At 37.4% G+C, this 26,942-nt stretch overlaps 1 protein-coding gene across 1 annotated transcript in view; it reads right to left on the minus strand.

Moving 5' to 3' along the window:
• Window positions 1-26,942, minus strand: part of LOC125225169 (probable G-protein coupled receptor 158) — a 259,716-nt gene that overhangs the window by 52,791 nt on the left and 179,983 nt on the right. Inside the window, exon 4 of the mRNA XM_048128746.1 lies at window positions 19,444-19,567. Within this exon, the coding sequence (XP_047984703.1) occupies window positions 19,444-19,567 (124 nt within the window). The remainder of the gene's footprint in view (window positions 1-19,443; window positions 19,568-26,942) is intronic.

The following is a 26,942-nucleotide window of genomic DNA, read 5'->3' on the forward strand; positions in this document are numbered from 1 at the left end:
TGTCTGAAGTGAAAGCCACAAGTCAAGGAAAACAACTTTCCGAATGTTACAATAAAGAAATGGCCGACAGAAACCGTCCATTTGTGAAAGTCGAATAAGCCATCATTGGCAAAAGTAATAGGAGTGAAAGCTTAGTGATTCTGTTGAGGCCACTTAATGAAATAAGCCGAAATGGGAATAGGCCATTAGGAAGCTACTTTTTCTGGTAGGTAAAACATGAGGTTACAATTTTTTTTTGCTTATTCAAAGACTACTGGTCTGGCCTAGTCGGTAATGACCCTGCCTGTTAAGCCGGAGTCCTGGGTTTCAATTCCAGTAAGGGCATTATCTGAGTACCCACAACACAAGCCTTCTAGTTAGTCGATTTGTGCGCGGTAGGGCCTCCTCTTAAAACAAAACTGCTTTGATTCATTAATGTCTGCATAGAAAACTTTTCAAAATACTGTTTAAATCACTATAGTTTTACTGTGTGTGAAAATGAATTCTGGTGGATGCATTTTCATATATAATCACTCTTCTCATACAGTATTGAAATAAATCCATACTAATATTATAAATGGGAAAGTGTGTGTGTCTGTTTGTTTGTCCGTCTTTCACGGCAAAAAGGAGCTATGAATTGACGTAATTTTTTAAGTAGAGATAGTTGAAGGGATGGAGAGTGACATAGGCTAATTTTTGTCTCTTTCTAACGCGAGCGAAGCCGCGGGCAAAAGCTAGTAAATAATATTTTGTACCATGTTTAATCGTAACCACAAAGGAAGCCAAAACTTTGATCGTCACCGAAAGTAGAATGAAAAATTTAGTAATTGAGATATTTCACCGCTGGGTGAGTAACTATAAACATCGCCGTGTCTCTTTTATTTGCACGGGGGTGCTTATCTTTTGTTCGTTTTTATAGCCGATAGCTCATACGAGCTCGCGGTGGGACCAGTGCCTTATGATCGGATCGTGTAAACTACTCTTAAAATCTGTGTCCTACCTACCTATATGTGACGACAACAACGTATAAGGTACAATCTGCAATTTTTTTTTTCAGAAAATTGCACCTTACCCACCAACGTACAAGGTGCTATCTGCTACAAGAAAAAATTCGTAGATTGCGCTTTGTACGTTGTTGTCGTCGTATGGTTCATTTGGTTTTTTTGTATGTCTGTAGTTTTTATACATTGTAATTTTTCCTCAGTCAACCAAGAACGCTTTAAAGAGTTCGAAACTTCCGGATAATAATTTTTTCACGGTTTTATTTCATGAGTAACTATCGCGCTAACCGAAGACAATAATAGAACGGAAAGACAAAGACATACAAAACGGAAAATAGGCGTGAATGTATGTTAACCTTAAGCTCACATTTTCCTGTTAATAAAAACGAGAAACACAACAAAACTTTTTCCTTATCCTACTCTGACGATGTTAGCCAAGTAAGAAACCCGTTCATCTAAAAAATATCCTAATATCTATCTAATACTTTTAAACGAGCAATTCATGTATATTTATTTATTTATTTATACCGACGATTTCGGAAACCGCTCTAACGATTTCGCTGAAATTTGTTGTGTGGAGGTTTTCGCGTTAGTAAACGTAAAATATTTATTTATTTATTTAAACTTTATTGCACAAATTTACAAAAAAAGAGTACATATGGTCAAATATGGTCGTAATTTTGCCGCACGCGCATCGATTCCGCTTAGCTCAGTCTTACGAGGTCGGTCTAATGTACGCAGATAGATCGTAGATGTCAGGGTTTCGAATCCCGGCCATAAATTAAGTTTTTGTTTTTTGTCTTTTTTTTGTTTTTGTATTTATAAGAGTTTTTTTTTATCTAAAGACGTGATATATTAAAATAGAACCGAGCGAAGCTCGGTCGCCCAGATATTATTTACTATTATCGGAGTTAAATGGTACGTGAAAGTAACATAGGGACTGTACTTCCTTTATTATAAGTATGCCATTTGAGTCCAAGGAACCAGTGCGGGAGTAAAACTACTACGAAGCGCTGGTGGCCTAGCCGGTAAGAGCGTGCGACTTTCGATCCGGAGGTACCAATGAGTTTTTCGGAATTGATGTGCGATATGTCATTTGATATTTGCCAGTCACTTTTCGGTGAAGTAAAACATCGTGAGGATACCGGACTAATTCCAATAAGGCCTAGTTACTCTTCGAGTTGGAAGGTCATATGGCAGTCGCTTTAGTAAAACTAGTGTCTACGCCAAAGCTTGGTATTAGTTGTCAAAGCGCTCCCATGAGTCGTGAAAAATTCCGGGATAACGCAAGGCGGATGATGATGCTCTTTTGCTACATAGTTGTAGGTATATGGAATGAGTACACTACGATGCATTTCGTCATAATTGGCGTATCACAAACAATAAAGACATTACAAACAGCAATATGACTAGACCCCATCCTATCGGCATCGGCATTACGTTACCGCACACACTAGATCATCTAAACAGCAACCTTTCCCCGTAGCCGAATGGCATTTCTTCGATGCGAAATGCCGCATAAATGTAGTCTAGCTTTATCGCGCCAATATGCAAGACCGATATAGATAGATAGGGCTAACAGTATCAAAAATATAGTTTAGCGTGTCGCTGCGTCCTTTTCACACTTTCTGTAAGTGCTACCATGCTTGCCCTTCTGATCGCACTTTGTTGACAGTTTTCAAGCCCTCATATGGCGAAGGGTTAAGAACATCAGCAGCAGCTTTCCTCCCTCGGGAGTCATAGAAATCGACTGTGGGATATGGGCTCATTTGTAGTGCGGGCGATAAGCGATAAGCCTTTAAATTCTATGAGATGTCTTGAAACCTACTTCTTATAGACCCAGAGCCCAGGCCCGCCAGACCTTCCTCAAATTCTCAAGGATGAAACTTTGGGACAATGTAGAGTTCATATCGGCGGTTAATGTGTGCATATTTTCTAGTTCGGCCCATCGGCCAATTTTTTGCTATCAAGTGATGAAGGTGAAAAAAAAAAGTGCTTACTTTCCTTAAATTCTCAAGGCTGATTTTTATATATGTGTTAGAGCACGTTGTTAGAAATTGGTTATCATCAATGCCAGACCGTTTCCGCCGGCCATAACTTTTACCAGACGCGACAAAGTTGCCAAAAACGACTCTAACTTACCTCATTTTCTCAAGCCTGATTTTGATATATGATACGCAGGGACCTATAACTAGACCGTTTGTAAGCAGCCAGACCAATCGGATGGACCCAACCATCCGCCAGACCGACTTAAAGTTTCGATATGAGCATTAGTAGAATTGAAATATTCCGGGTCTATAAAAGCTAAAAACTTGAATTTTCTACATTAAGCTACGTGTATATTGTATACTTGACGTAATAAGCGACTTTCAAAAATTTTACTTCTAAGGAAATAAAAAAATGAAAGTTTATATGTGGTGCAAGATTAATTTTAAGCTATGAATTTTATTTACACTGCGTAAGTACATGTGTATTTTATTATAAATATAACTTTTACCAGACGCGACAAAGTTGGCAAAAAACGACTCTAACTTACCTCATTTTCTCAAGCCTGATTTTGATATATGATACGCAGGGACCTGTAACTAGATCGTTTGTAAGCAGCCAGACCAATCGGATGGACCCAACCATCCGCCAGACCGACTTAAAGTTTCGATATGAGCATTAGTAGAATTGAAATATTCCGGGTCTATAAAAGCTAAAAACTTGAATTTTCTACATTAAGCTACGTGTATATTGTATACTTGACGTAATAAGCGACTTTCAAAAATTTTACTTCTAAGGAAATAAAAAAATGAAAGTTTATATGTGGTGCAAGATTAATTTTAAGCTATGAATTTTATTTACACTGCGTAAGTACATGTGTATTTTATTATAAATATAACTTTTACCAGACGCGACAAAGTTGGCAAAAAACGACTCTAACTTACCTCATTTTCTCAAGCCTGATTTTGATATATGATACGCAGGGACCTGTAACTAGACCGTTTGTAAGCAGCCAGACCAATCGGATGGACCCAACCATCCGCCAGACCGACTTAAAGTTTCGATATGAGCATTAGTAGAATTGAAATATTCCGGGTCTATAAAAGCTAAAAACTTGAATTTTCTACATTAAGCTACGTGTATATTGTATACTTGACGTAATAAGCGACTTTCAAAAATTTTACTTCTAAGGAAATAAAAAAATGAAAGTTTATATGTGTTGCAAGATTAATTTTAAGCTATGAATTTTATTTACACTGCGTAAGTACATGTGTATTTTATTATAAATTTAAAGAAGAAAAGTAAATTAAACTTTTTTTCGGTCGTCGAACAAGGTGGTTTAAAATTAGTTTTAAGATCGATCCTTTTTAATTTGTGGGCGAGGGACCTCACACTATGTATAAAGGCACTATGTGTATGTTGCATATAATGTCAAATCCCTCGCATACTACAAAAGTTATTTAAGCATTTATATAAGTTCAGTTAAAATGAGGTGGAAAGTATAAGTGTAAATGTTGTGTACACACGTAAAGTATTCTAAACTTTTTATAACGGCATACATGTATTTGAAGAATGCCAAAAATGTATTCGTGTCTGAAAAATCAGCATCTCCGACATGGGTTATAACGGGGTTCATGATGTTCGTATTGAGTACAAAATGTTTAAACTTCCTAAACTTGTAATTCTAAAGTTCGTCACTTAGGTATGTTACCATGTTTTGTAGGAGAAAGGAAATTCGTTTAGTTATATACCGTTGTAACATTGATTGTTTACTTCTTTGAATTGAATATTTAATTTATAATGCACTGTACCAATTTGTTTTTTCCTTGTTTACGTTATTTATAATATAAAATGAAAATGAAAATATGAATATACAAGTTTACAAGTATTATTATTATTCATAGCTTAAAATTAATCTTGCACCACATATAAACTTTCATTTTTTTATTTCCTTAGAAGTAAAATTTTTGAAAGTCGCTTATTACGTCAAGTATACAATATACACGTAGCTTAATGTAGAAAATTCAAGTTTTTAGCTTTTATAGACCCGGAATATTTCAATTCTACTAATGCTCATATCGAAACTTTAAGTCGGTCTGGCGGATGGTTGGGTCCATCCGATTGGTCTGGCTGCTTACAAACGGTCTAGTTACAGGTCCCTGCGTATCATATATCAAAATCAGGCTTGAGAAAATGAGGTAAGTTAGAGTCGTTTTTTGCCAACTTTGTCGCGTCTGGTAAAAGTTATATTTATAATAAAATACACATGTACTTACGCAGTGTAAATAAAATTCATAGCTTAAAATTAATCTTGCACCACATATAAACTTTCATTTTTTTATTTCCTTAGAAGTAAAATTTTTGAAAGTCGCTTATTACGTCAAGTATACAATATACACGTAGCTTAATGTAGAAAATTCAAGTTTTTAGCTTTTATAGACCCGGAATATTTCAATTCTACTAATGCTCATATCGAAACTTTAAGTCGGTCTGGCGGATGGTTGGATCCATCCGATTGGTCTGGCTGCTTACAAACGGTCTAGTTATAGGTCCCTGCGTATCATATATCAAAATCAGGCTTGAGAAAATGAGGTAAGTTAGAGTCGTTTTTTGCCAACTTTGTCGCGTCTGGTAAAAGTTATGGCCGGCGGAAACGGTCTGGCATTGATGATAACCAATTTCTAACAACGTGCTCTAACACATATATAAAAATCAGCCTTGAGAATTTAAGGAAAGTAAGCACTTTTTTTTTTCACCTTCATCACTTGATAGCAAAAAATTGGCCGATGGGCCGAACTGGAAAATATGCACACATTAAACGCCGATGTGAACTCTACATTGTCACAGTATAAAGCAGTAATAACTCTTCTAACAAACTTCACTCCGCGCGGTGTGTCGAAAACTACTCTCCATATGCACCGAATACATGCGAAACTGGTAAGTATTGGGCTGGACAGTCGGGGCCGCGTTCGCGCGCTGTGTTGACGTGTTGAGTTCGGGAGAAAATGACGTCAGCACCGAAGATATATTTTCGTTACTGTAGTGTTTATGGGTGTATGGAGAACAGTTCTCAAAATGCGGAAATGTCAGAATGTTCTTTAGAATTCCTAGACACCCAGAAAAGTAAGTGGTTGTTATATTTTTGCAGTGTTAGGTATAACTATTATTGCTTACGTAAATGGCGTAAAAGTGAGATTTAAAGCTAGAATGACACATTAAAATCAATAAGGATTTATCTGTAACGACATTTAGGTAGATGCTGCGATCTATCTAGCTCGAAAGTTTGGTACCTACTTAAATATTGTGCAAACATCTATTCAAACATTTTATGTAAATACGATTTCGTCAGTATTTAAGAAACAAACACGTACTTGAATCTTTATTAGATAAAAAGGTAGAAAGAGCGTTGGTACTAGCATAGCGCCATACACAGTTACTACGAGTAGGACAGTAGCACAGGTACAACCCTGCGTGACCTTGCGCAGTAGTAACGACCGCGTCGCCGCTGCCGGAGATTAACTACTGATTTATCCTTATACTGTGACATTGTCCCAAAGTTTCATCCTTGAGAATTTGAGGAAGGTCTGGCGGGCCTGGGCTCTTGATCTATTATGTAATAAGATATGTATGTTTTAAGTATCATAATATTCATAATACCTACGTTCGAGGTTCATAGGTAGGTGAAAACTAAATATCATTCTAGTTACTAGGTAAGTTATAAGAATGACAGCCCACGAGAAAACTTACCGTAGTAAATACACCGGATTTGAACCTTATAAAGGGCCTTTAGATCCCTTAAAGGGATTTCTGTGAGCCGACCGGGCGTATTTTCAGCAACAATCGAATTTACTTACATTTTGGAAGGAAGGTGAATTAATGTCAATGTATGTGAAGCTAATATTATTTTGAACTGCGATTTAGGTTTCTTTGTGTTCGTAACAATACTATCACGTTATTAGAATATGTTACTCAAAAGCAGAAAGTTCTAGGAAAATATGTAGTGTTAACTTAGTTGCAGATATTATTACAGCTGTTACTAATAGGAATATAATCTAAGCATGGATTATTGTTGGGGGGCACGGCAGTGCCCCCGCCAAGTCGAGCGCAAAGCAAACACTGCCGTACCATCCTTTACTGGATATTAACTGTTACAAAGTCTTTTTTGGAGAACACTGAAAAAAAAAATTGCGAAGGTACATAACCTTGTTAATGTGACCGATATTGCAGATACCTACGTATTAAACTTTTATCCTGTTAAATAAATACACATGCTGTTATTTTTAGAAGAAATTATTATTTATTTTTGTGTTCGGTAAATGAAAGCAAAAAATTTGTGAGAGAATTCCTCACTTTCTAATTAAAGTTAATTGTTTGAAAGTTACCCCGTGTGGTGACGGGTTAAGAATTTCACCACCCCCTTTCTTCCCGTGGGTGTCGTAGAAGTCGACTGTGGGATGTGGGTTAAATTGTGGCGTAGGCGAAAGGCTGGCAACCTGTCACGGCAATGTCATAATTTGGATTTTTTCAACCCCTTTTTGCCAAGAGTGGCACTGAAACTTAGTAGTTCATGTGCTCTGCCTACCCCTTTATGGGATACAGGCGTGATTATATGTATGTATATGTATGTTTGAAAGTCATCAAATCACGTTAAAAAATCTGCAACTAACAAACACTTTATTATTATTATATACAGTGTGTATCTAAACGAAGAGCAAACATTAAAACCCGTTTAATAATAATTATTAAGATTAACATTATTTTAGATAAAGATAAGATAAGATAAAAATCATTCATTGTATAAACCATTCCACATATGGGGGCCTTAATCTACGACTGTATGGTATCTATTTCAGTTTATAATATAACGTCATTACATATTTTGAAAAAAAAAAAATGTATGCATGATCAGTGTAGTTATGATAGTATTTAATAGGTGGCGCTAAAAAATGAGGTACGATTCTTAGTTTGGAGACTGTAAATCTTGACTTGATATCGAGTAACGTATTTTTAATCGTCTAAAAGTCATGGTAGACGCTGACGTTAATTTATTTACTAAGCCTTGGGTTTATCCTTTGTGGGTCCGATTTAATATAATCATGGTGTTCCTTCAATGTCAACATATAATTTAATATCTGTCAACCCAGTCAAAAAAAAAGCCCAAGAAAAAGCCCAGGAAAGATATAGCTGGAGATTGCTTCACCGACAAGAGCCCAGCTCTTAAATTTCTGATGATGAACAACCCAGAGTGAGAACACTCCGGATTTGCAAATAGTGTTGGCTGTCAATTCTCGTTATTTTGAATCTGCAACATTTAATCATCAACTTTTCGGAAGTCCGAGCTAGTGAGGGTAAAACAATGTTATGGTGGCGGTATCTAATAAATCCTTTCATAATTGCCAACCCCATAACAACGACATTCCACATTGATGATTGGATCTTTTTAATTGAGGCAAGCCCTTTTGACAACGTTATACACTCAAAGATTTCCTAAATGGAACACGATTTCCAAAAGAACTGCCTCGTTGCTTTCTAGAGTGCGGGCCAGTACGCCCAGTACCAATCCCATCCTGGCTACTGTAGCCAGCCGATAAATGACTCGCCTATGGCGAGGCATTTTGAGTGTGTCATGACCGCCACTAGGTGAGTATTTTATTGTTGTAATGTGTACCTATTGCTGTATTGTTGTGTTGTCTACATTCTGCTTTATGTTATACTAACAATTAGCTTTAAAATTTTCAATCTAAATATATAAAAGAAGAAGCTGACTGACTGACTGACTGACTGACATATCAACGCACAGCCGAAACCGCTGGTCCTAGAGATTTCAAATTTGGCACGTAGGTTCCTTATATAGTGTAGAGGAGCACTAAGAAAGGATTTTCCAAAATTCACCTCCTAAGGGGGTCAAATGGGGGTTAAAAGTTTGTATGGGGAAACAAGATTAGTTTGACTATTTTATTCGAAACTTCACAGGAAGATTCCTTAAGACATGTGACTGAATACGTGTTTCAGGTTTTTTGAAAATTTAAGCCCTAAAAGGGTGAAAAGGGGGTGATAAAGTCAAAAAATCGGTTTATCGGGTCGCTGATCACGATAACAACGTTTTTAAAATTTAATGAGGCGGAAGTGAAATACCTTCTCCCCTGTTGTGGTGCAATGGGGTTTCAATACTTTCAATATCAAAAAAATATATAAAAGATGATATTGACTGACTGACTAACATATCAACGCACAGCCGAAGCCGCTGGTCCTAGAGATATCAAATTTGGCACGTAGGTTCCTTATATAGTGTAGAGGAGCACTAAGAAAGGATTTTTCAAAATTCGCCTCCTAAGGGGGTCAAATGGGGGTTCAAAATTTGTATGGGGAAACAATGTTAGTTTCACTGTTTTATTCGAAACTTCACAGGAGGGATCCTAAACACATATGACTAAAGACGTGTTTCAGGTTTTTTGAAAATCTAACCCCTAAAAGGGTGAAAAGGAGGTGATAAAGTCAAAAAACTAATATGGGGGTATCGTTTTTACGGTTTATTGGGTCGCTGACCACGATAAATATAACGTTTTTAAAATCTAACGAGGCGGAAGTGAAATACCTTCTCCCCTGTTGTAGTGCAATGGGGTTTAAATATCAAAAAATGTATAAAAGAAGAAACTGACTGACTGAATAACTAATATATCAACACACAGCCGAAATCGCTGGTCCTAGAGATTTCAAATTTGGCACATAGGTTCCTTATATGGCGTAGAGGAGCACTAAGAAAGGATTATTCAAAATTCTCCCCTTAAAAGGGTGAAATGGGGGTTCAAAGTTTGTATGGGGAAACAAGATTAGTTTGACTATTTTATTCGAAACTTCATAGGAGGATTCCTAAAGACATATGACTAAATACATGTTTCAGGTTTTTTGAAAATTTGACCCCTAAAGGGGTGCAAAGGGGTAAAGTCAAAAACACAATATGGGTATCGTTTTTATGGTTTATCGGGTCGCTGAACACGATAAATACAACGATTTTAAAATCTAATAAGGTGGAAAAGAAATTTTCTCCCCTGTTGTTGTGCAATGGGGTTAAAATATCCAAAATAGCCATAAGTATAGGTTTAGTTTTTATATTTACTTCTGGTTCAAGAGATTTCAAATTGACACGGATGTTCCTTAGAGGACCACTAAGAAAGGATTTTTCAAAGTTCACCTCCTAGCATGATAATTTGACAGGGACAGGTACAGGGACAGGAACGGGATAGGGATAGGGATAGGGATAGGGAAGGGATAGGGATAAGGATAGGGAAAGTATAGGGATAGGGATAGAGATAGGGATAGGGTTAGGGTTAGGGATAGGGATAGGGATAGGGATAGGGATAGGGATAGGGATAGGGATAGGGATAGGGATAGGGATAGGGAAAGTATAGGGATAGGGACAGGGACAGGGACAGGGACAGGGACAGGGCCAGGGACAGGGACAGGGACAGGGACAGGGACAGGGACAGGGACAGGGACAGGGACAGGGACAGGGACAGGGACAGGGACAGGGACAGGGACAGGGACAGGGACAGGGACAGGGACAGGGACAGGGACAGGGACAGGGACAGGGACAGGGACAGGGACAGGGACAGGGACAGGGACAGGGACAGGGACAGGGACAGGGACAGGGATAGGAATAGGAATAGGGGACAGTGACGGGGATAGGGATAGGGGAGGGACGGGGACAGGGATGGGACGGGGACGGGGACTGGATAGAGATAGGGACGGGGATAAGAATAGGGATTGGGGTCGGACTAATTGGTCGGCAATCGATATCTAGGCAGTGTAAAATGCAGGTGGCTCAGTGCGAAGGGATTAGTAAGTAGGCATTGGCGAGTATCCTGCATCCGTAATAACTATTACATTCAATGTGCTGTAAGAAGATCGTTGTTTGCTTGCCTTTTATATGTTTACGTTTGCAATAAGTATAAGCAAAATGGAAAAAAATGTAAGCGATAATGCAAGGAAGTACTTTTTACCCTACCGACAATAGCGTCGAGATACTGGCTATGTGGGTTGTATGAAGTTTCCCCAGTATAAATATTTATATAGGTAAAATACAAACATATTCGTACCTACTACCTACGCTGTGGTCGCTGTGTAACAGTTCTACAATAATTGCAAGAATTTCTTTTAAAACAATAGTAATATGTGTAAGTACTACAGTCAGCCAAAATAGTGGTTTACCACTTTTCGATCAATATAGTCGAAAAGTGGTAAACCACTTTCTTGGCTGACCGTACAGCAAATAGATCAGTTACAATGGCCCTCCAGTCGAGAATTGCCCCGCTTTACCTTAATCGAAGTAATCGCGGACAGATGTATCTACAAAGAAACCTACGGATCCAAATGAAAATCTTATTTTTTGTAAACGTTTCAATAAGAATACTTTTATTACGCGGGCGAAGCCGCGGGTAAAAGCTATAATGTATAAGTACTAACCATTATGGGATTTATGGGCCATTTGTTGTCTTAAATAATAAATAATAGTATTTTATACAATCGTGATATAATACAAAGCTTTTCAGTCGAGTACCATGTTTAGGACACGAAGCTTTGCTGAGTGGCCTAATAGTACGGTACGAGAGTGAAAAGCTTAATTATATCACTATTGTATACAATACTTTTTCTACGAGTCATCATCTTCATCATCAATGGACGAAAATATTCATTCATGCAAGTTATAACCACAAAATTAAAATTTTGAAAAAACCCCCGACCGTGACATAGTGGACCGATTTTCATGAAACATGGCTAAGAACACTCCCGACTAACTCAGCTTTCAGACAAAAAAAACTAAATCAAAATCGGTTCATCCGTTCGGGAGCTACGATGCCACAGACAGACACACACACAGACAGACAAACAGACAGACAGACAGACAGACGGACAGACAGACAGACAGACAGACACGTCAAACTTATAACACCCCTTCGTTTTTGCGTCGGGGGTTAAAAATTAATGTTAATAGAGTCGTTCACCGTTGTATCAACATCGAATTACCTAGCAACCAATTGTTTGTAATAACCGTCTCTGATTGGCCGATAACGCGACAGATAAAAAAAATGTGTTTCAGATGCTGACAAATTTGCTAGGTATCGCAAATTAGTATAGAAATTGTATGAAGTTCTATTTTTGAAATTATTACAGTTAACTAAAGTCAACTATAATGAGATTATTATAGTTGAGTCGGAACTTTTTACAGTCGACGAGTAGAAAAATTAAATTAAAACACGTTTTCTTTTCATTTCAAGAGCTCAATCTAATAAATTCAAACCGAGATTTTCAAATAAGTAGACTCACAAGACTCGATGTTATGACCAGCACTACTCGTATTTGCACGTGTATCCGATTAACCTTGTAAATCCATCTTAGTGTGTTTGGCACGTAATCTTTAGGGAGTTAAACATACACTAAATGGAGACCCGATTTCAAAGCAACTGTAGAAGGGCCTTATTCGATTAACATTAACTGTCAACATTCAGCCTAGTACCATAACCGTTCACTAAAGTTATCATGCCGATAAAGTTCGTTTGTCACTTTCCGACGTATTAGTGTAATAGAAAGGGACAAACGAACTTTAGCGGCTCGATAACTTTAGTGAACGTTTATAAGGGAGATAGAGTTTAAATATTATCGCGTCATATGATCCTGTCTGTCTTGATTCGATCTGAACCTACTTACGTAGGGTTTTTTTTTTATGGGCTTACTGTTGGCCACAGACTAGCCAAACGCAAAGACATGGCCTACGATGGCGTGAGCTCGCCCAGAATGCGTACCTCAAGTGATGTTTGGATAACGACCGTAGTTGCGCCTAAAGTTGTACACGACATTCGAGCCACTTCATTTAGTTTTTGTCTGTTGCTAGTTAATAATAATGTGTTGCCATTTAATTTATAAAATATCATAAAACATATTTGAAAGAACCCTATAAGCCTATAAATATCTTTTTGGCTGGAATTGATAATAAAAAATTAAATACCTATAATATTATTTCCTGTGTCTTATAATTATTACCCAAAACATTGAATATCCCAAAATTTACCCCCATTAACCCTTCCTATCGTTAGATAAGTTAACGTTAGTTGACGTGTAAAAGTGCCCCTGTGGCCTGTTAGCTGAATAAATGATTTGTTGGTTTCATTGCTTCCGCTTTACTGCTACCTACTAAAGTACTTACATAGATGATTTTATTGTAATAAATATATAAATGACTGCGATTTATTATTATGTAGGTAGGTACATGTCATGTAGATTTACTTATACGTTTAGTTTTAAATTAGTTTCATGTTTGAACGGAGAAAAGCTGTAAATTAAAATATAACTCACAACAATTTCCTAAAAGTATTTTTAACTTCTGATTAGCAGAAACGTCTGCAATCGATGCCACTAGGCTTAAAATAAATTTAAAAGTGGAAAATGTCTGCCTTGGGTGAGACCCACCTAAGGCAGACATTTTCCACTTTTAAATTTTTTTCCTAAAAGTAACTGACGAGCAATTTCCATTAGAAATATTACAGTCGTTCTAGTCAAACATTGACTGGAATCCAAGTACTACACTAAATAAATACATTTGTCTGTTTCAAACAACACACAGTGCAGTGATATTTGAATACGGGATTCCGATTCCGAACTGTCAGTGTTCCCTTTGTTGGGAATGTCGGGATTGGCCTGTAAAGTTACTGGGGTCTACTTAGGTGTAGGCTTTAGAACGTACACCTGACAATATAGGTACGTCCCCAAATATGCCATGTATGGCATGTAACATTTGTGGGTTGCAAGATACAGGCCTAGCCTAGTTTGCAGTCCACCGGATATTGCCTGCGTGTAAAACTTTGTGCTTTTATTTAATTAATTAATTTACTTTACTCTACTTTATAGTGTTATTTTGCATATTTTAAGACTAAAATTTTTGCAAATTTGAGCAAATAGCAATGTAAAATATTTAAAACAGTAAAAAAATGGACGTAACTAAACGCAAAAACATGATGGTCACTTGACTGTTTTTTTCTTCATTTCGCCTTCTTTCAGAATTAATTGAGGGAAGGCTAATTTGTGTTTTCGATTTCATCGAATTTCACAGTTTCTGATTCATAATTCTATGTGTACCCCAATTGCGAATAGAAATAATGATAACAAAGACTAGTCTAAGTATCAGTTTAAGACAATTTTAGCATTATCCCAATGCTAATGAAGATGTTGACGATGGCAAAGCTTTTATATTGAATCACGGAAATAAACAACATAAAATCTTTTTCACCACACCAACTGTTAAAAGGCTTATTTTGCTATTCGAAAACAGATAGCAAAATTGCATTTTATCTACAAGAGTGCAAAGTAATTTCATACAAATTTTAACTTGATGTCTTAAGCTGCCTGGTAGAATTTACCTATAAATGATGATTTTGAATCATAAATATTGAATAAATTGATGGATTTGATTTAATTTGATGTTTTATAGTCGGTATTTTGTTCATGTCGGTGCGGTGAAAAAATTTGTGTTTCACTCGGTGGCAAAGTTTGTTTAACCTTCGTGCCTTGAAACCTCGCAACGCTCAAGATTTTACTTTTTGAACCACTCGCTACGCTCGCGGTTCAAGAATCTTTCGCTTCCTCGGGTATCAATATTGGCACGTGCGGTTAAACAACTACTTTGCCCCCTAACTATTGCCCCCTATTTTCCCCTCACTAGCTCGGAAACACGTGTTTTGTCCTTTAATACCAGCGGGTAAAAACACATTTTATCCACTAGTGGATAAAGTAATTTGACCTTGAATAGAGGCAAATTTTCTGCTTTAACATTGATAAAAGTGGGTTAATCTAGTGATGAAGATGTTTTACCACTTGTGGAACTACTGGAAGCAGTGATAAACGCGTTTTTAACCGACTTCAAAAAAGGAGGAGGTTCTCAATTCGACTGAATTTTTTTTTTTTTTATTTTTTTTTTGTATGTATGTTACTCGATATCTCCGAGAATCGTGGACCGATTTTCAAAATTTTTTTTTTGATCGAACCGGTATAACCCCGAGATGGTCCCATTGGCACCAAGTCAGGGTCTGATGATGGGATCCTGGAGAAATCGAGGGAACTCTTCAAATGTTATAGGCACATGTAATGTTTTTATTTAGTCTATTTTTCAAAGGTGCACCAGTATTTACGTCTGATGGTAATAATTTTATGTGGCTGAGCTGATGATGGAAGGTCAACTCCTCAATGGTTAGGAGTTTAAGGATAATTCTTTCACTACTGTACATGTATTCGGACTGATACATATAATATCACTAGGAACCACTAAAAATCAACTGAGCTGATGATGGAAGGTCAACTCCTCAATGGTTAGGAGTTAAAGGATAATTCTTTCACTACTGTACATGTATTCGGACTGATACATATAATATCACTAGGAACCACTAAAAATCAACAAATAAATAAACTTTTTAACAAAAAATAAAACCGCCTTCAAAAATAAGCGCGTTACAAAACACGGAGAAACTAAAAAGCCAAAAATAATAAACCTTTCAATTCAGATTTCTTATCGTATTGCAATAAGCTAAACATCCAAATTATAAACAAATCAATTATTTTTGGAGTCGGTACCAGCCTGTGTATGGTTGGGTGGGGCAGGCAATCAGGCAATAGCAAGGCGACGAACAGGTCTAGTACCGACTACAAAAATAATTGATTTGTTTATAATTTGGATGTTTAGCTTATTGCAATACGATAAGAAATCTGAATTGAAAGGTTTATTATTTTTGGCTTTTTAGTTTCTCCGTGTTTTGTAACGCGCTTATTTTTGAAGGCGGTTTTATTTTTTGTTAAAAAGTTTATTTATTTGCGTTGTACTTTCCTCGCTATAGTAAATGGAAAAGTTTTGTGTTACACACGAGTGCAAATGTATTTTACTTCTCGTGTATTGAAAAACTCGCAAGCTCTGGATTATATTCTCGAACCACTCGTGGTTCAACTATAGAATCCTTTCGCTTACTCGTTTTTCAATTCCACAGTCGGCGTTAAATTACAACTTTGCACACTTGTATAACAAATAACTATTATCCATTCTTTAGCTGTGACTATAATGTAAAATTCCGTTACACGACAAACTACTTATCTAAAATATACAACAAAATATTTTTCTACGCTAAGAAATAGACTAAGTCATTTAAATTATGAATAACTCATGACTTGTACAAGAACAAAACATAAAATATCTTTAACAAAATAATAAACTACCATTCAGTAAGTATTCAAAAATCAAACAATATTTTTATGCATACATTAACACGTCTTAATGTAATTAGTAATTATAAAAAAATAGTAGCTTATATTAGATTTTTATATAAACACGTACTTGTAAAAAATGTTTGCAAATTATAATAACGAATATGTATATTTATGACTTAAAATGTTCAATTTCGTACTGAATTTACCATTCATGTGCAAAAATATACTAATGGACTAAGTCATAACTTATTCCAACATAAATTAATATGAACAGTTATATTTTACAATATAGTGTCATGGTACTTACACCAAAAACGAACAATTTATGACCCGAATATAATTTAACAATAATGACTTATGTTTTATAACACGGGTCGTAGCATAAAACAACGAATAAAATATCATTTTGCAATAATCATTCAAGTCTCATAGTGGGTAACTATGTCATTTTTTGCGTTTTGCAAGAATGAGTCAAGTGTAAAAAAATCGTTAAGTCAACCCTCATAACACATTATTGTAATTTAAATATGTCTTCTGCCAATTACTATAATAAGTTAAGGTTCTTGACACATTAATGCAAAACAGGCAACACACGATAAAGGATTTGTGTTAACCTATTTTTTTACTTTTGGGATAGTGAAAATTTTCAAAATGAAAAGGTCATTTTTGCAAATAGAAGTTTAAAAATCCAGCTTTAACATGGCATTAAAATCTCATTTTTTTAGTTTTTGTGGGTTGACACATTATTGCTTATCACCATCCAAATGTCTAAGATCCGGCGACGGAACGCAGAACTGTCTCTGGGGAAACTTTTAGCATATTTTCTCGTTATTGTTTGCTGAGCATTGACAAATAAATCAAATCCCTGCGGAAAGTCGCTCTCAACCCTTATTCTGTCTATTGTGTGACACTCAGAGGTAGATCAGACGGAATATTTTATTGTTCTTACAAAGATTTTTAGGAGTTGCGCAACGGGGTACATGCGATCGGTAGGTTGACGATGATATAATACTGCGATGTTACTTGACATAGCTCTAGTGTGTCATTTGAAAACGTTAACGTCCTTTTTGTTGAAAATCCCGTACGAATTATAAATTGAAATAGATATCATACATAGTTTGACGACCGGTCTGGCGCAGTCGGTAGTGACCCTGCCTGCTACGCCGCGGTCCCGGGTTCGAATCCCGGTAAGGGCATTTATTTGTGTGATGAGCACAGATATTTGTTCCTGAGTCATGGATGTTTTCTATGTATATAAGTATTTATATATTATATATATCGTTGTCTGAGTACCCACAACACAAGCTTTCTTGAGCTTACCGTGGGCCTCAGTCAATCTGTGTAAGAATGTTCTATAATATTTATTTATTTATAGTAGTGTGACTACTTGAAAAAAGAACAAATCAAAAAATATTCAACAAAATAATTTGATTTGTTCCCTAATCCCGTACGAACTGACGAGTACCCAAAGTTCACATTTATTTAACTTCACATTCTGGAAAGGAGATTGTCTATACTGACCCATGGAGTATATCGTCACATATTTTTTACAGATTTACATGAAAATTATCTACGCATTTAATTACATTACAAATGATTTAAATAATATTCGATTTAAAGCAAACGGGGAACAGAAATGTGTAATAAAATATTTATAGTATATTTTGATCTACTTAGAAATTAAATTTGTGTTATTTAGGAATATCTGGTACATTGAGCATCAATAACAGAATCAAAACTGGCGCGGACGCGAGGCGGAGTATGTGCAGTTGACGACCGGTCTGGCTCAGTCGGTAGTGACCCTGCCTGCTGAGCCGCGATCCTGGGTTCGAATCCCGGTAAGTGCATTTATTTGTGTGATGAGAACAGATATTTTGTTCCTGAGTCATGGATGTTTTCTTTGTATATAAGTATGTATTTATCTATTTAAGTATGTTTATCGTCGCTTAGCACCCATAGTACAAGCTTTGCTTAGTTTGGGGCTAAGTTGATCTGTGTAAGGGTGTCCCCAATATTTATTAATTATTTATTTATACATTTTTTATAGGTACTGGCTTGCGGCATGGACAGCCATGTATATGGAAAGTATATTGTCAGTATACGAGATCCTGTCGACATCAGTAAGCATGCAGTGGCAGTACCAATGCTGCGCCGACAATTGGGGGAGCGGCCTAATACGTAACAAATACAACAACAGCTCCCGCTCCCCGCTGAAATTGCCATCCATCCCCTCTCGGTGACCTCATAGTTACCGCCTGTCAAAAACGCGAACAGTCGACCTGTCATATTTCACTCATACAAGCATGGTACGCGTTCACCTACACGAGCTTAGAATGTGTGTCGGAACGCGCCTCTTTCATATATTTGATCGCCAGTGTCCGAGATGTGCTCTAGGTCCATGGGCTTGCAGCGCGCAAAAGTTTTTCGCAGAACTCGCAGTGTTAATCGTTTATTTATTTAGTATGTCTTACAAAAATCTAAGTAAAAGTGGGTTTTTTTTTTTTTTAATTAGCCTCTTTTGTGTCCCACTGCTGGGCAAATGCCTCCCCTCGCTTTCTCCACTCGACCCTGTATTTGGCATTTTCCCACCATTTCGGGTAGAATGCGTCCAGGTCGTCCCGCCATCTCCTTTTTGGTCTGCCTGCACCCCGGCCTGCCCCGTCTATGGTGTTTCGCGGGTCCTAGTCTGTAAATATTTTGGCCCACCTTTCCGGGTGCATGCGGCAGACATGTCCAGCCCAGTCCCACTTTAGCTTAGCGGTCTTGAAGCGTAGTTCCGTATTTCTGATTCGGTCAGTTCTACGAACACCTAATATACTACGCTCCATCACTCGCTGGCAAACCTTGAGTTTCAACTTTAGAGCCTCAGTTAATGTGATTCTGTCAGTTCTACGAACACCTAATATACTACGCTCCATCGCTCGCTGGCAAACCTTGAGTTTCAACTTTAGAGCCTCAGTTAATGACCAAGTTTGTGCCCCGTAAGTCATGATAGGCAGGATGCACATGTCAAGGAGTTTGCGCTTAAGACACAGAGGAAGGTCACCCTTCATTAGCGCTTTCATGGACCAGAAGCTCTTCCAGGCATTCTTGATACGTCTATCGATTTCGACAGACTGCCTGTTTTGGAAGGATGCTATCTGGCCCAAGTAAACATACTCCTTGACGTATTGTATATCCTGTCCATCTACCACTATTCTAAAAGGGTAAGTGGGTTATAAATAAGAATACTAACCTCAGTAGTCTTCTTCTTGCATTTGTCAGTCCCGGCGAAGATGTTGAGCTGAACCGATCCAGGCCTCAAAGGACACTGGTCTATATCAACTCGGCGCAGATCTATGTCTATCCCGCTCGTTCCTCTGTAACAAATAATGATATTTTTAATACAAGATTCCCGGAGAGGTAGGCAGAGATCACGGATTTCCATTTGCTACGATCCTGACAAACCACATTCGATTCACGCACTTGATCTTTTTGCAATATTTCCCCCGATTTAGTGAGAAAAGTTTGCTAGCTGTTGCATACGAATTCGTTCGCGTGTATTTATTTCACGATAAGCCCTTTATTATTTCACTAAGTAGGGTTTACCCTTCAATCGCCGACAGACACTTCTTCGAATATTATTTCAAAGACAACGTTTCAAATAATTTCAATTCATCGACAGTTTATATCGTACAACAATCGATACAAGTAAACTTACCTAAACCGTAGACTTTTATTTCGTAGATAAGTTATTCCGAGTATACTTTATATCGTGGTATTTCGTTTCGTGTTATTTCATTTCATTTTGTTTTACATTAAATACAATTCATTACGCATAATATTATTTCAATTATGATTTTTTCTAAAATTGTACAATTTGTATACTGTTTGGTTGGTCACAGTCCTAACCTAACCTAAACCTACTTTCAATAAAAAAGGTTCGTTATTGTGTGGGGTCGCAGTTCTAACCTAACCTAAACCTACTCTGTAAACTGTTTGTTTTTGTGTGTGGTCACCACAGAACTTAATTTAGATAGAAGAAACAAATTCATATATTTGTATAGGGGCCGAGCGTGTCAAATTTTGTACTGAAGTTGATTCTTGCCTGTAATTTTAAATATGTCTCAGGCTCTTGATTGTTCATAATTTTTGTGTTGTTGCAATTGAATATCACGTAACGAGGCATTTTTTATGTTTTGGTTGACTTCAACTTACAAAAATTGACGCCCGAAAGCTGCAAGCTGCGAGTAAAGACGGACAACTCAGTGGATTTCACTGAGTTCATTTGACACGCTAAGTAGATACGTTTGCTTGATCTATGGTATATATGACATCTGTGGTGGTCACAGTTCTAACCTAACCTAAACCTACTCTCCAATACCTATGTTTGCTTCTGTGTAAATCACAGGTCGAACCTAACCTAAACCTACTCTGTAAACTATTTGTTTTTGTGTGTGGTCACAGTTCTAACCTAACCTAAACCTACTCTGCAATACGTTTGCTTCTGTGTAAATCACAGGTCGAACCTAACCTAAACCTACTCTGTAAACTATTTGTTTTTTTGTGTGGTCACAGTTCTAACCTAACCTAAACCTAATTTAAAAGCCATTCGTTGTTGTGAAGGTCGCAGTTCTAACCTAACCTAAACCTACTTGGTAAGCCGTTTGTTTCTGTGAGATCACACTTCTAACCTAAACCTACTCTAACATAGGATTTAAGCCAATCATAGTTTAATTATGGACGTATGTGATGTGCCACGAAAAAATCAACAATTTGAAGTTTCCTAGAATAGAAACATGTACAAATGTGTAGTACGACAAATGAGAAAGTTTTGTAATAATACGTCGAATAAATGAATTGCGATGTTTTGTAGTTCTGCTATTTGAAGTAGGTACTTTGAAACGAATCAGCGAAGAAGAAATATTAGTTGAATAGTATTTATAATAACTAAGAAAATTTCAAATAAATAGTAATTGAAACAAAATTACTCGAAACAATTTTACTCGAACTAAACTTTCGATGATTTGTTGTCGAAGAAATGATATTCGATGAAAAGTTTGTCGGCGAAACAAGGGTACACCCTAAGTAGTGAGTTCCCAATTTAAAATAAAATTTGATCCCTATATGAACTTTATTCCCATCATTTTTCCTCCCTCGAGTGACGAATTCCAAAAAACGCTGAAGTTACTTTTGTTTTAGTTTTATTTATACACTTTTCACCATTTTCAAGTTCCTAACACTGCGGTCCCCATATAGTCTTTCATCCCATTTTAACCCCCAAGGGAATATTCCAAAATCGTTAGGTTAAGTTTTTTTCAATAAATTATTCTTATTCTTGTACAAAAAGGAAATAAAGTTGAATCCACTTAACTTTTATTCCTACACAGTTTAATCTCGTCCAACACAGTTGCATGACTTAACGGTTTTCATCGGTAATTTTCCACTGTAACTACTCTGAAACTGAGCAAATAGGCCTAATTCCCAAAATTGCTTGTTATTGAAACCATTCCGCAACCTCAATTCTGGTTAACTAGTATTCAGTACTCGAATGTGAGCCTTTCTGAAATTAGATTTAAATAGGGCTTTATGATAGGTAGGTAGTGTATTTTTCTATGTTTAATATCTAATGTGTTTTGTAGATCATATAAAATACACATAGAATTATGTCATGACATAGTTTCGTTTTAAAAGTAGGTATTTACTTTTCTCTGAAATTTTATTCCAGAATTTAATATAATTACAAAGTAAACAACTGTCTAATACAATTTAATTAAAAAACAGTTCATTTTCTCTTTAATGAGTTCCTAGAAATCCTTCCTCACTATTAAAACAGTTCACTTTATGTTGTTTAAATAAAGGCCAATTTTGTATAAGATAAAAAAAACATATACCAATAAAATTGGTCGACTATTGAACTGATGAACCGCATTCAATAGATCTTTGATACATAGATCAAAGCTATAGTTCGGTATTTAAGGTAAAGACCTCCTCCTAAACACATTGTGATCCGACAATTGTGTCGTGTTCAAAGATATTCGGACCTTTTCAACATCGATTTGTCCATTGACCACGTACCAAAGACCCCGAATAGGCTACTTTCCTTCTAGTCAAATAAGCTTCGTTTTAATGTCAAAACGAATTTCAAGGTTTTTCTTTTATGGAATTAATATGGGAGAGTATCGGGCTACCATGAGGGCGTTTCTAGGAAGACCAACTGGTAGCCGCCCGCCGGGTCGGCCCGGATACCGCTGGGGAGACAGTGTAATGGCGGATCTGTTTCAGCTACAAGCCGATAATTGGCAGGAAGTCGCGCAGGATCGGGATAAGTGGCGTGCTCTCGTTTTGGAGGCCAAGATCCTCTTTAGATCACAGAGCCATACTAATTAGTCAGTTAATATGAAATCGAGTTGAGATGGCTCAAACTGTGTATGGTGGCCAGCGGTCGTATCATGGACGTATTTTTGTCACTTGTCATATCATGCATCACTTTCGCACGTATATACTTTTTAGGATGTGACAGATATGGTGACAAATGATCAGAGGTCGGCGAAAATGAGCTGTTTTCATACTATTTAATATGACGGCAGTCATGTAAAATGATGTCATGTTAGTAAAACAGCTTACCCCCGCTGACCTCTGGAAATGATAGCCGTCCGTCTTAGCCCTGCAGGCGAGGCTAAAGGTCTCAACAATAAAAGTCCTGGCCTCTATAGGTACACAGGTAAGTGATCCGAGACATCGATAGCGAGAGATCTAATCCTTCCTATGTTCCATCCATTCGTGAACGGACATCAGCTGGAGTGAGATGGATTGTGTAAATCATTCATCCGTTCACTTGGACGTTGTAAACGATTCCGAGACTATTCAGGGTCGTCGTATATTTTACTTAGGGACAGTAAAAATATATTTTCAGGGCTTCTTGGGACGGCCTAAGCGGGTAATAGTTATTCATTTACAAGGATATAAAACTGGTTTGTGGCTCCTTGTAATATTGACAGAACCCGTTCAATTGAAAGATTCTAAATATAAATCTTTGAGTGTAGATGATGCTTCAAAAGAGTGGTCTTTAGCATTTCGAGGGTCTTAAAATGACGGGAGGTTTGTTGATTGCTTCCATTATGATTGTTGTATTGTATAACATCTACCGCGGAATGGAATAGGTATCGAGACAAACCTTATTGGTTTACGATACTGTGTAATTAATTAGAAATTTTTGTTTGTAATTACCTAAATAAATAATTACAAATCATAATACAAATAAAGTCGATTTGAAAATGTTAGGAATCAAGTCTACGCTAAAACAACCCCTGACGCCATCAAATCCCGAAACATACGCAATAAAGATTAAATAAATAAAAAATAAATAAATATGCGTACAGGTAATTCAGGTACTCATAAAACATATTTTGTTATTAAGGCGAAATTTGGGATTACTTTTGACCTTTATTGTACTCCTGTAAGTTTGTCTATCTTACGTACTGGAACGATCCTCTCATCTTCTCCAAGCTTAGCTGGAAGAGATCCCTTATAGGGATAAGCTCGCCTTTGTATCTCTATTCCTACAAATTGTATATAAACTGTTGTACACAATAAAGTGATTACTACTACTACTACTACTACTACTACTACAAACCAGCAGACCTTGTATAATGATATACAATAATTACCGATCAACACTTGGATTCGAAACGCGACGTTGGCCTTAAAAGTGGGAAGACAATACTTTTTAAAGAAATACGATACAGCAAATATTTAGTTACAATATAGAAAAAAGTGTTGACTTATGTACATACAAGATAAGTCCATGAGTAATTGAGCACCCAAAATAATGGATCGAGCTATTTTTGGCTACATTTTCTATAATAAAAACGCCTCTCACACGTTTTTCCAGCACAGGCCATTTTCGCCAAACAAAAAACAGGCGCGAAACAAAAATGATGTTAGAATTGTTGTTAATTCCATTAAGTGGTGGCATAACCGTTGTACCATACAAATTTTAGGCGTTGTTAGGGCACATATACACGATTTAGGCATAACTGAAACATTACACTGCTAAACACACATAAACAGTCAACTAATTAGAACCCTCGGCCTATCCTCGGCCGCTCTACAACCATGTCAAAATGACAAGGATTAAGAGATTTCTTACAGTCTGATTTATAACGTCACTATGACATAGTTCTACACTATTCTACAGTGGCCTAAGGTTCCAATTGGTTGACTGAACATAGGGGAGAAGATCGCCAGGATGGAGGCTTGGGAAGAAGGACGCTAACGCTGTGGCTTACGTGGACGATGATCGCGCGACCGTCGCTGTCGCGTCGCATCGCATCACCTATCCATACTCATTCTTATACTCGTACTCATTTATTTGTAAAGCCATTTTACACGTCAAAATTTGCTTTAAAAAAATAATATTCATACAACAATAATACTTACTTAAGAAAATAAATAGACAGAAGATTGAGATTGCAAAAAGTTAGGCAATATTCACATAAAAAATGCACAATAATATTTTTCTAATTAGGTAAAAAATTGGTCATAAGTGTAGAACGGGTGCTCGACTAGCCAATTTTTTAAGCGATACTTAAAGTTCGACACACTAGGCGCTTCAACCACATATTGCGGCAATTTATTATAGACGGCAGGGCCCATCACATGTGTTAATTTGTTGGATTTCGCCAATTTATGGTCAATACCTACTACCATAGTTCATCGACGTCGCCTACCTAAGACACTTCCATAGAGACCTAAGTTTGATTACGTCGCGCCGCGTCGCATCGCATCGTCGTCGTCCACGCAAACCACGGTGTAACGCCGTGGCTTGCGTGGACGACGGTCGCGCGATGGTCGCGCGACGGCGATGCGACGCATACGAAATCAAACCTTATCGATATGGAAGTATGAAGCTAAGAACACACTACGCGGACATCCGTCGTGAATCGACCGCGGACGGCAATCTGGACAATGGAAATACACACAACCGTGCAAACTATCGGTCGACGGACGTGGACGTGGCCTTGAGCGCACGGACGTCCGTTCGAAATCTGGCTCTCTGGATGTTTTGTTCCGTGCACACTGATAGGTCGCGGTCGCGGTCGTTTTACGACGGACGTCCGCGTAGTATGTTCCTAGCTTTAGACGCGACCGTCGCCCACGCAAGACACGGGCGTAAGCGGGCGGGTGGACTAATGTAGCCACAAAATAAACGGAGCAGTGAAAGTGGCAAGCTCAGGCAAAAATGACTTGGACACGAGTGTCTGACCGGAAAAAACACAGCAAGTCGTGAAATTAAGAGAAGAAGACGCACATTAGTTTTAGACGCCTCTTGTTTTACCTCTTAAGTTGTTGTTTATACTTGCTATGTTGTTTCGTGTATTGAGGTGTGCAATAAAGAGTATTTGTATTGTATTGTATTGTATTAGTGTGGCACCATGGCGGGCTCATAGCGATGTATACGCGCGTTAAGACGATACAGGAGGGGTCAATTCTCCATACAAACGCTCTCGACTATTTACTTCCTGGTTTTTGTAGATAGAGCTATATTTTTTCAACACAGATTATTATTATTTTTATCTGTGTCGGACTGTTCTGATTTTTTTGATATTTTTATTTTTAAACACGCTAGAACCAACGAAAAATTTCTAAAAACGGCATTTTTCATTTTGGCGCAAATAAAGGTGTGATATTCAAGATTGGTAACAATTAGCCAAAAAAACTAAACGGTCCGACACAGACTATTTCATTGTTATTCAGATTCTCAAATTTCGTTCCAATTAATTAAGCTCTGAAGGAGGAAACAGTCGAGAGCGGAACCTCGATTTTAAAGATTTTTTCGCAATATTATCTTTTTTAATGAGTTGTTCTTAATGGTAAATTTGTGAGGCCTGTTGTATTGTATGGATCTGAATGCTGGGCGACAAAGGTGGAGGATGAAAGGAGAGTGCACGTAGCGGAAATGAGAATGTTGAGATGGATGTGTGGAGTGACCAGAATGGATCGGATCAGGAATACTTAGGGGAAGTTTGAAAGTTGCGCCTATAACGGAAAAGATGAGGAGTGGCAGGTTGGCGTGGTACGGCCATGTAATGAGGAGGGATGAATGTCATATAGGCAAAAGAATGTTGGAGATGAATGTTGATGGATGGAGAGGAGGGGTAAACCCAAACAACGATGGATGGATTGTGTGAAAGAGGACATGAGAAAGAAAGATGTGAGTGTTGAGATGACGAGAGATAGGGGAGAATGGAAGAGGAAGACATGTTGTACCGACCCCACATAACGTGGGATAAGGGTAGGAGGAAGAAGAAATCTAGTTAAGAACATAGTATATTTAACTAAAATTCCCATATTGAAAGGAGCCCCCCTTTCCATTTTAGCATTTTTGCTCATGTATCGTCTTAAATTATCAGTCTGAAACTGCCTTAACACGCTTGCAATGTAGTAGAGCTGTTTTCCGTAAACGTATATTTACATATGTGTAAAATATGAATGCTTTTAAAATGGTTATATATACCTGTGCATGCTCAACAAGCAGGTACTTACTCGTAGAATATTCACGCCATTCGTACGATTGCAATGCGCAACCAGCCTTGCTTTTATTTCTGCCGCAATTGTGACGTCACAGCGTGGGGAATAAATGGAAAATATATGTACAAAGTGAGTGACAACGTTATGTGACTTGTTGCAGTAAAAGCTCTAAGACTTGCTATTCGCTGGAGGAATAGAGAACTACAACTCTGTAAGTACTTA

Source organism: Leguminivora glycinivorella, chromosome 4, assembly GCF_023078275.1.
Source record: "Leguminivora glycinivorella isolate SPB_JAAS2020 chromosome 4, LegGlyc_1.1, whole genome shotgun sequence".
NCBI classification, from domain to species: domain Eukaryota; kingdom Metazoa; phylum Arthropoda; class Insecta; order Lepidoptera; family Tortricidae; genus Leguminivora; species Leguminivora glycinivorella.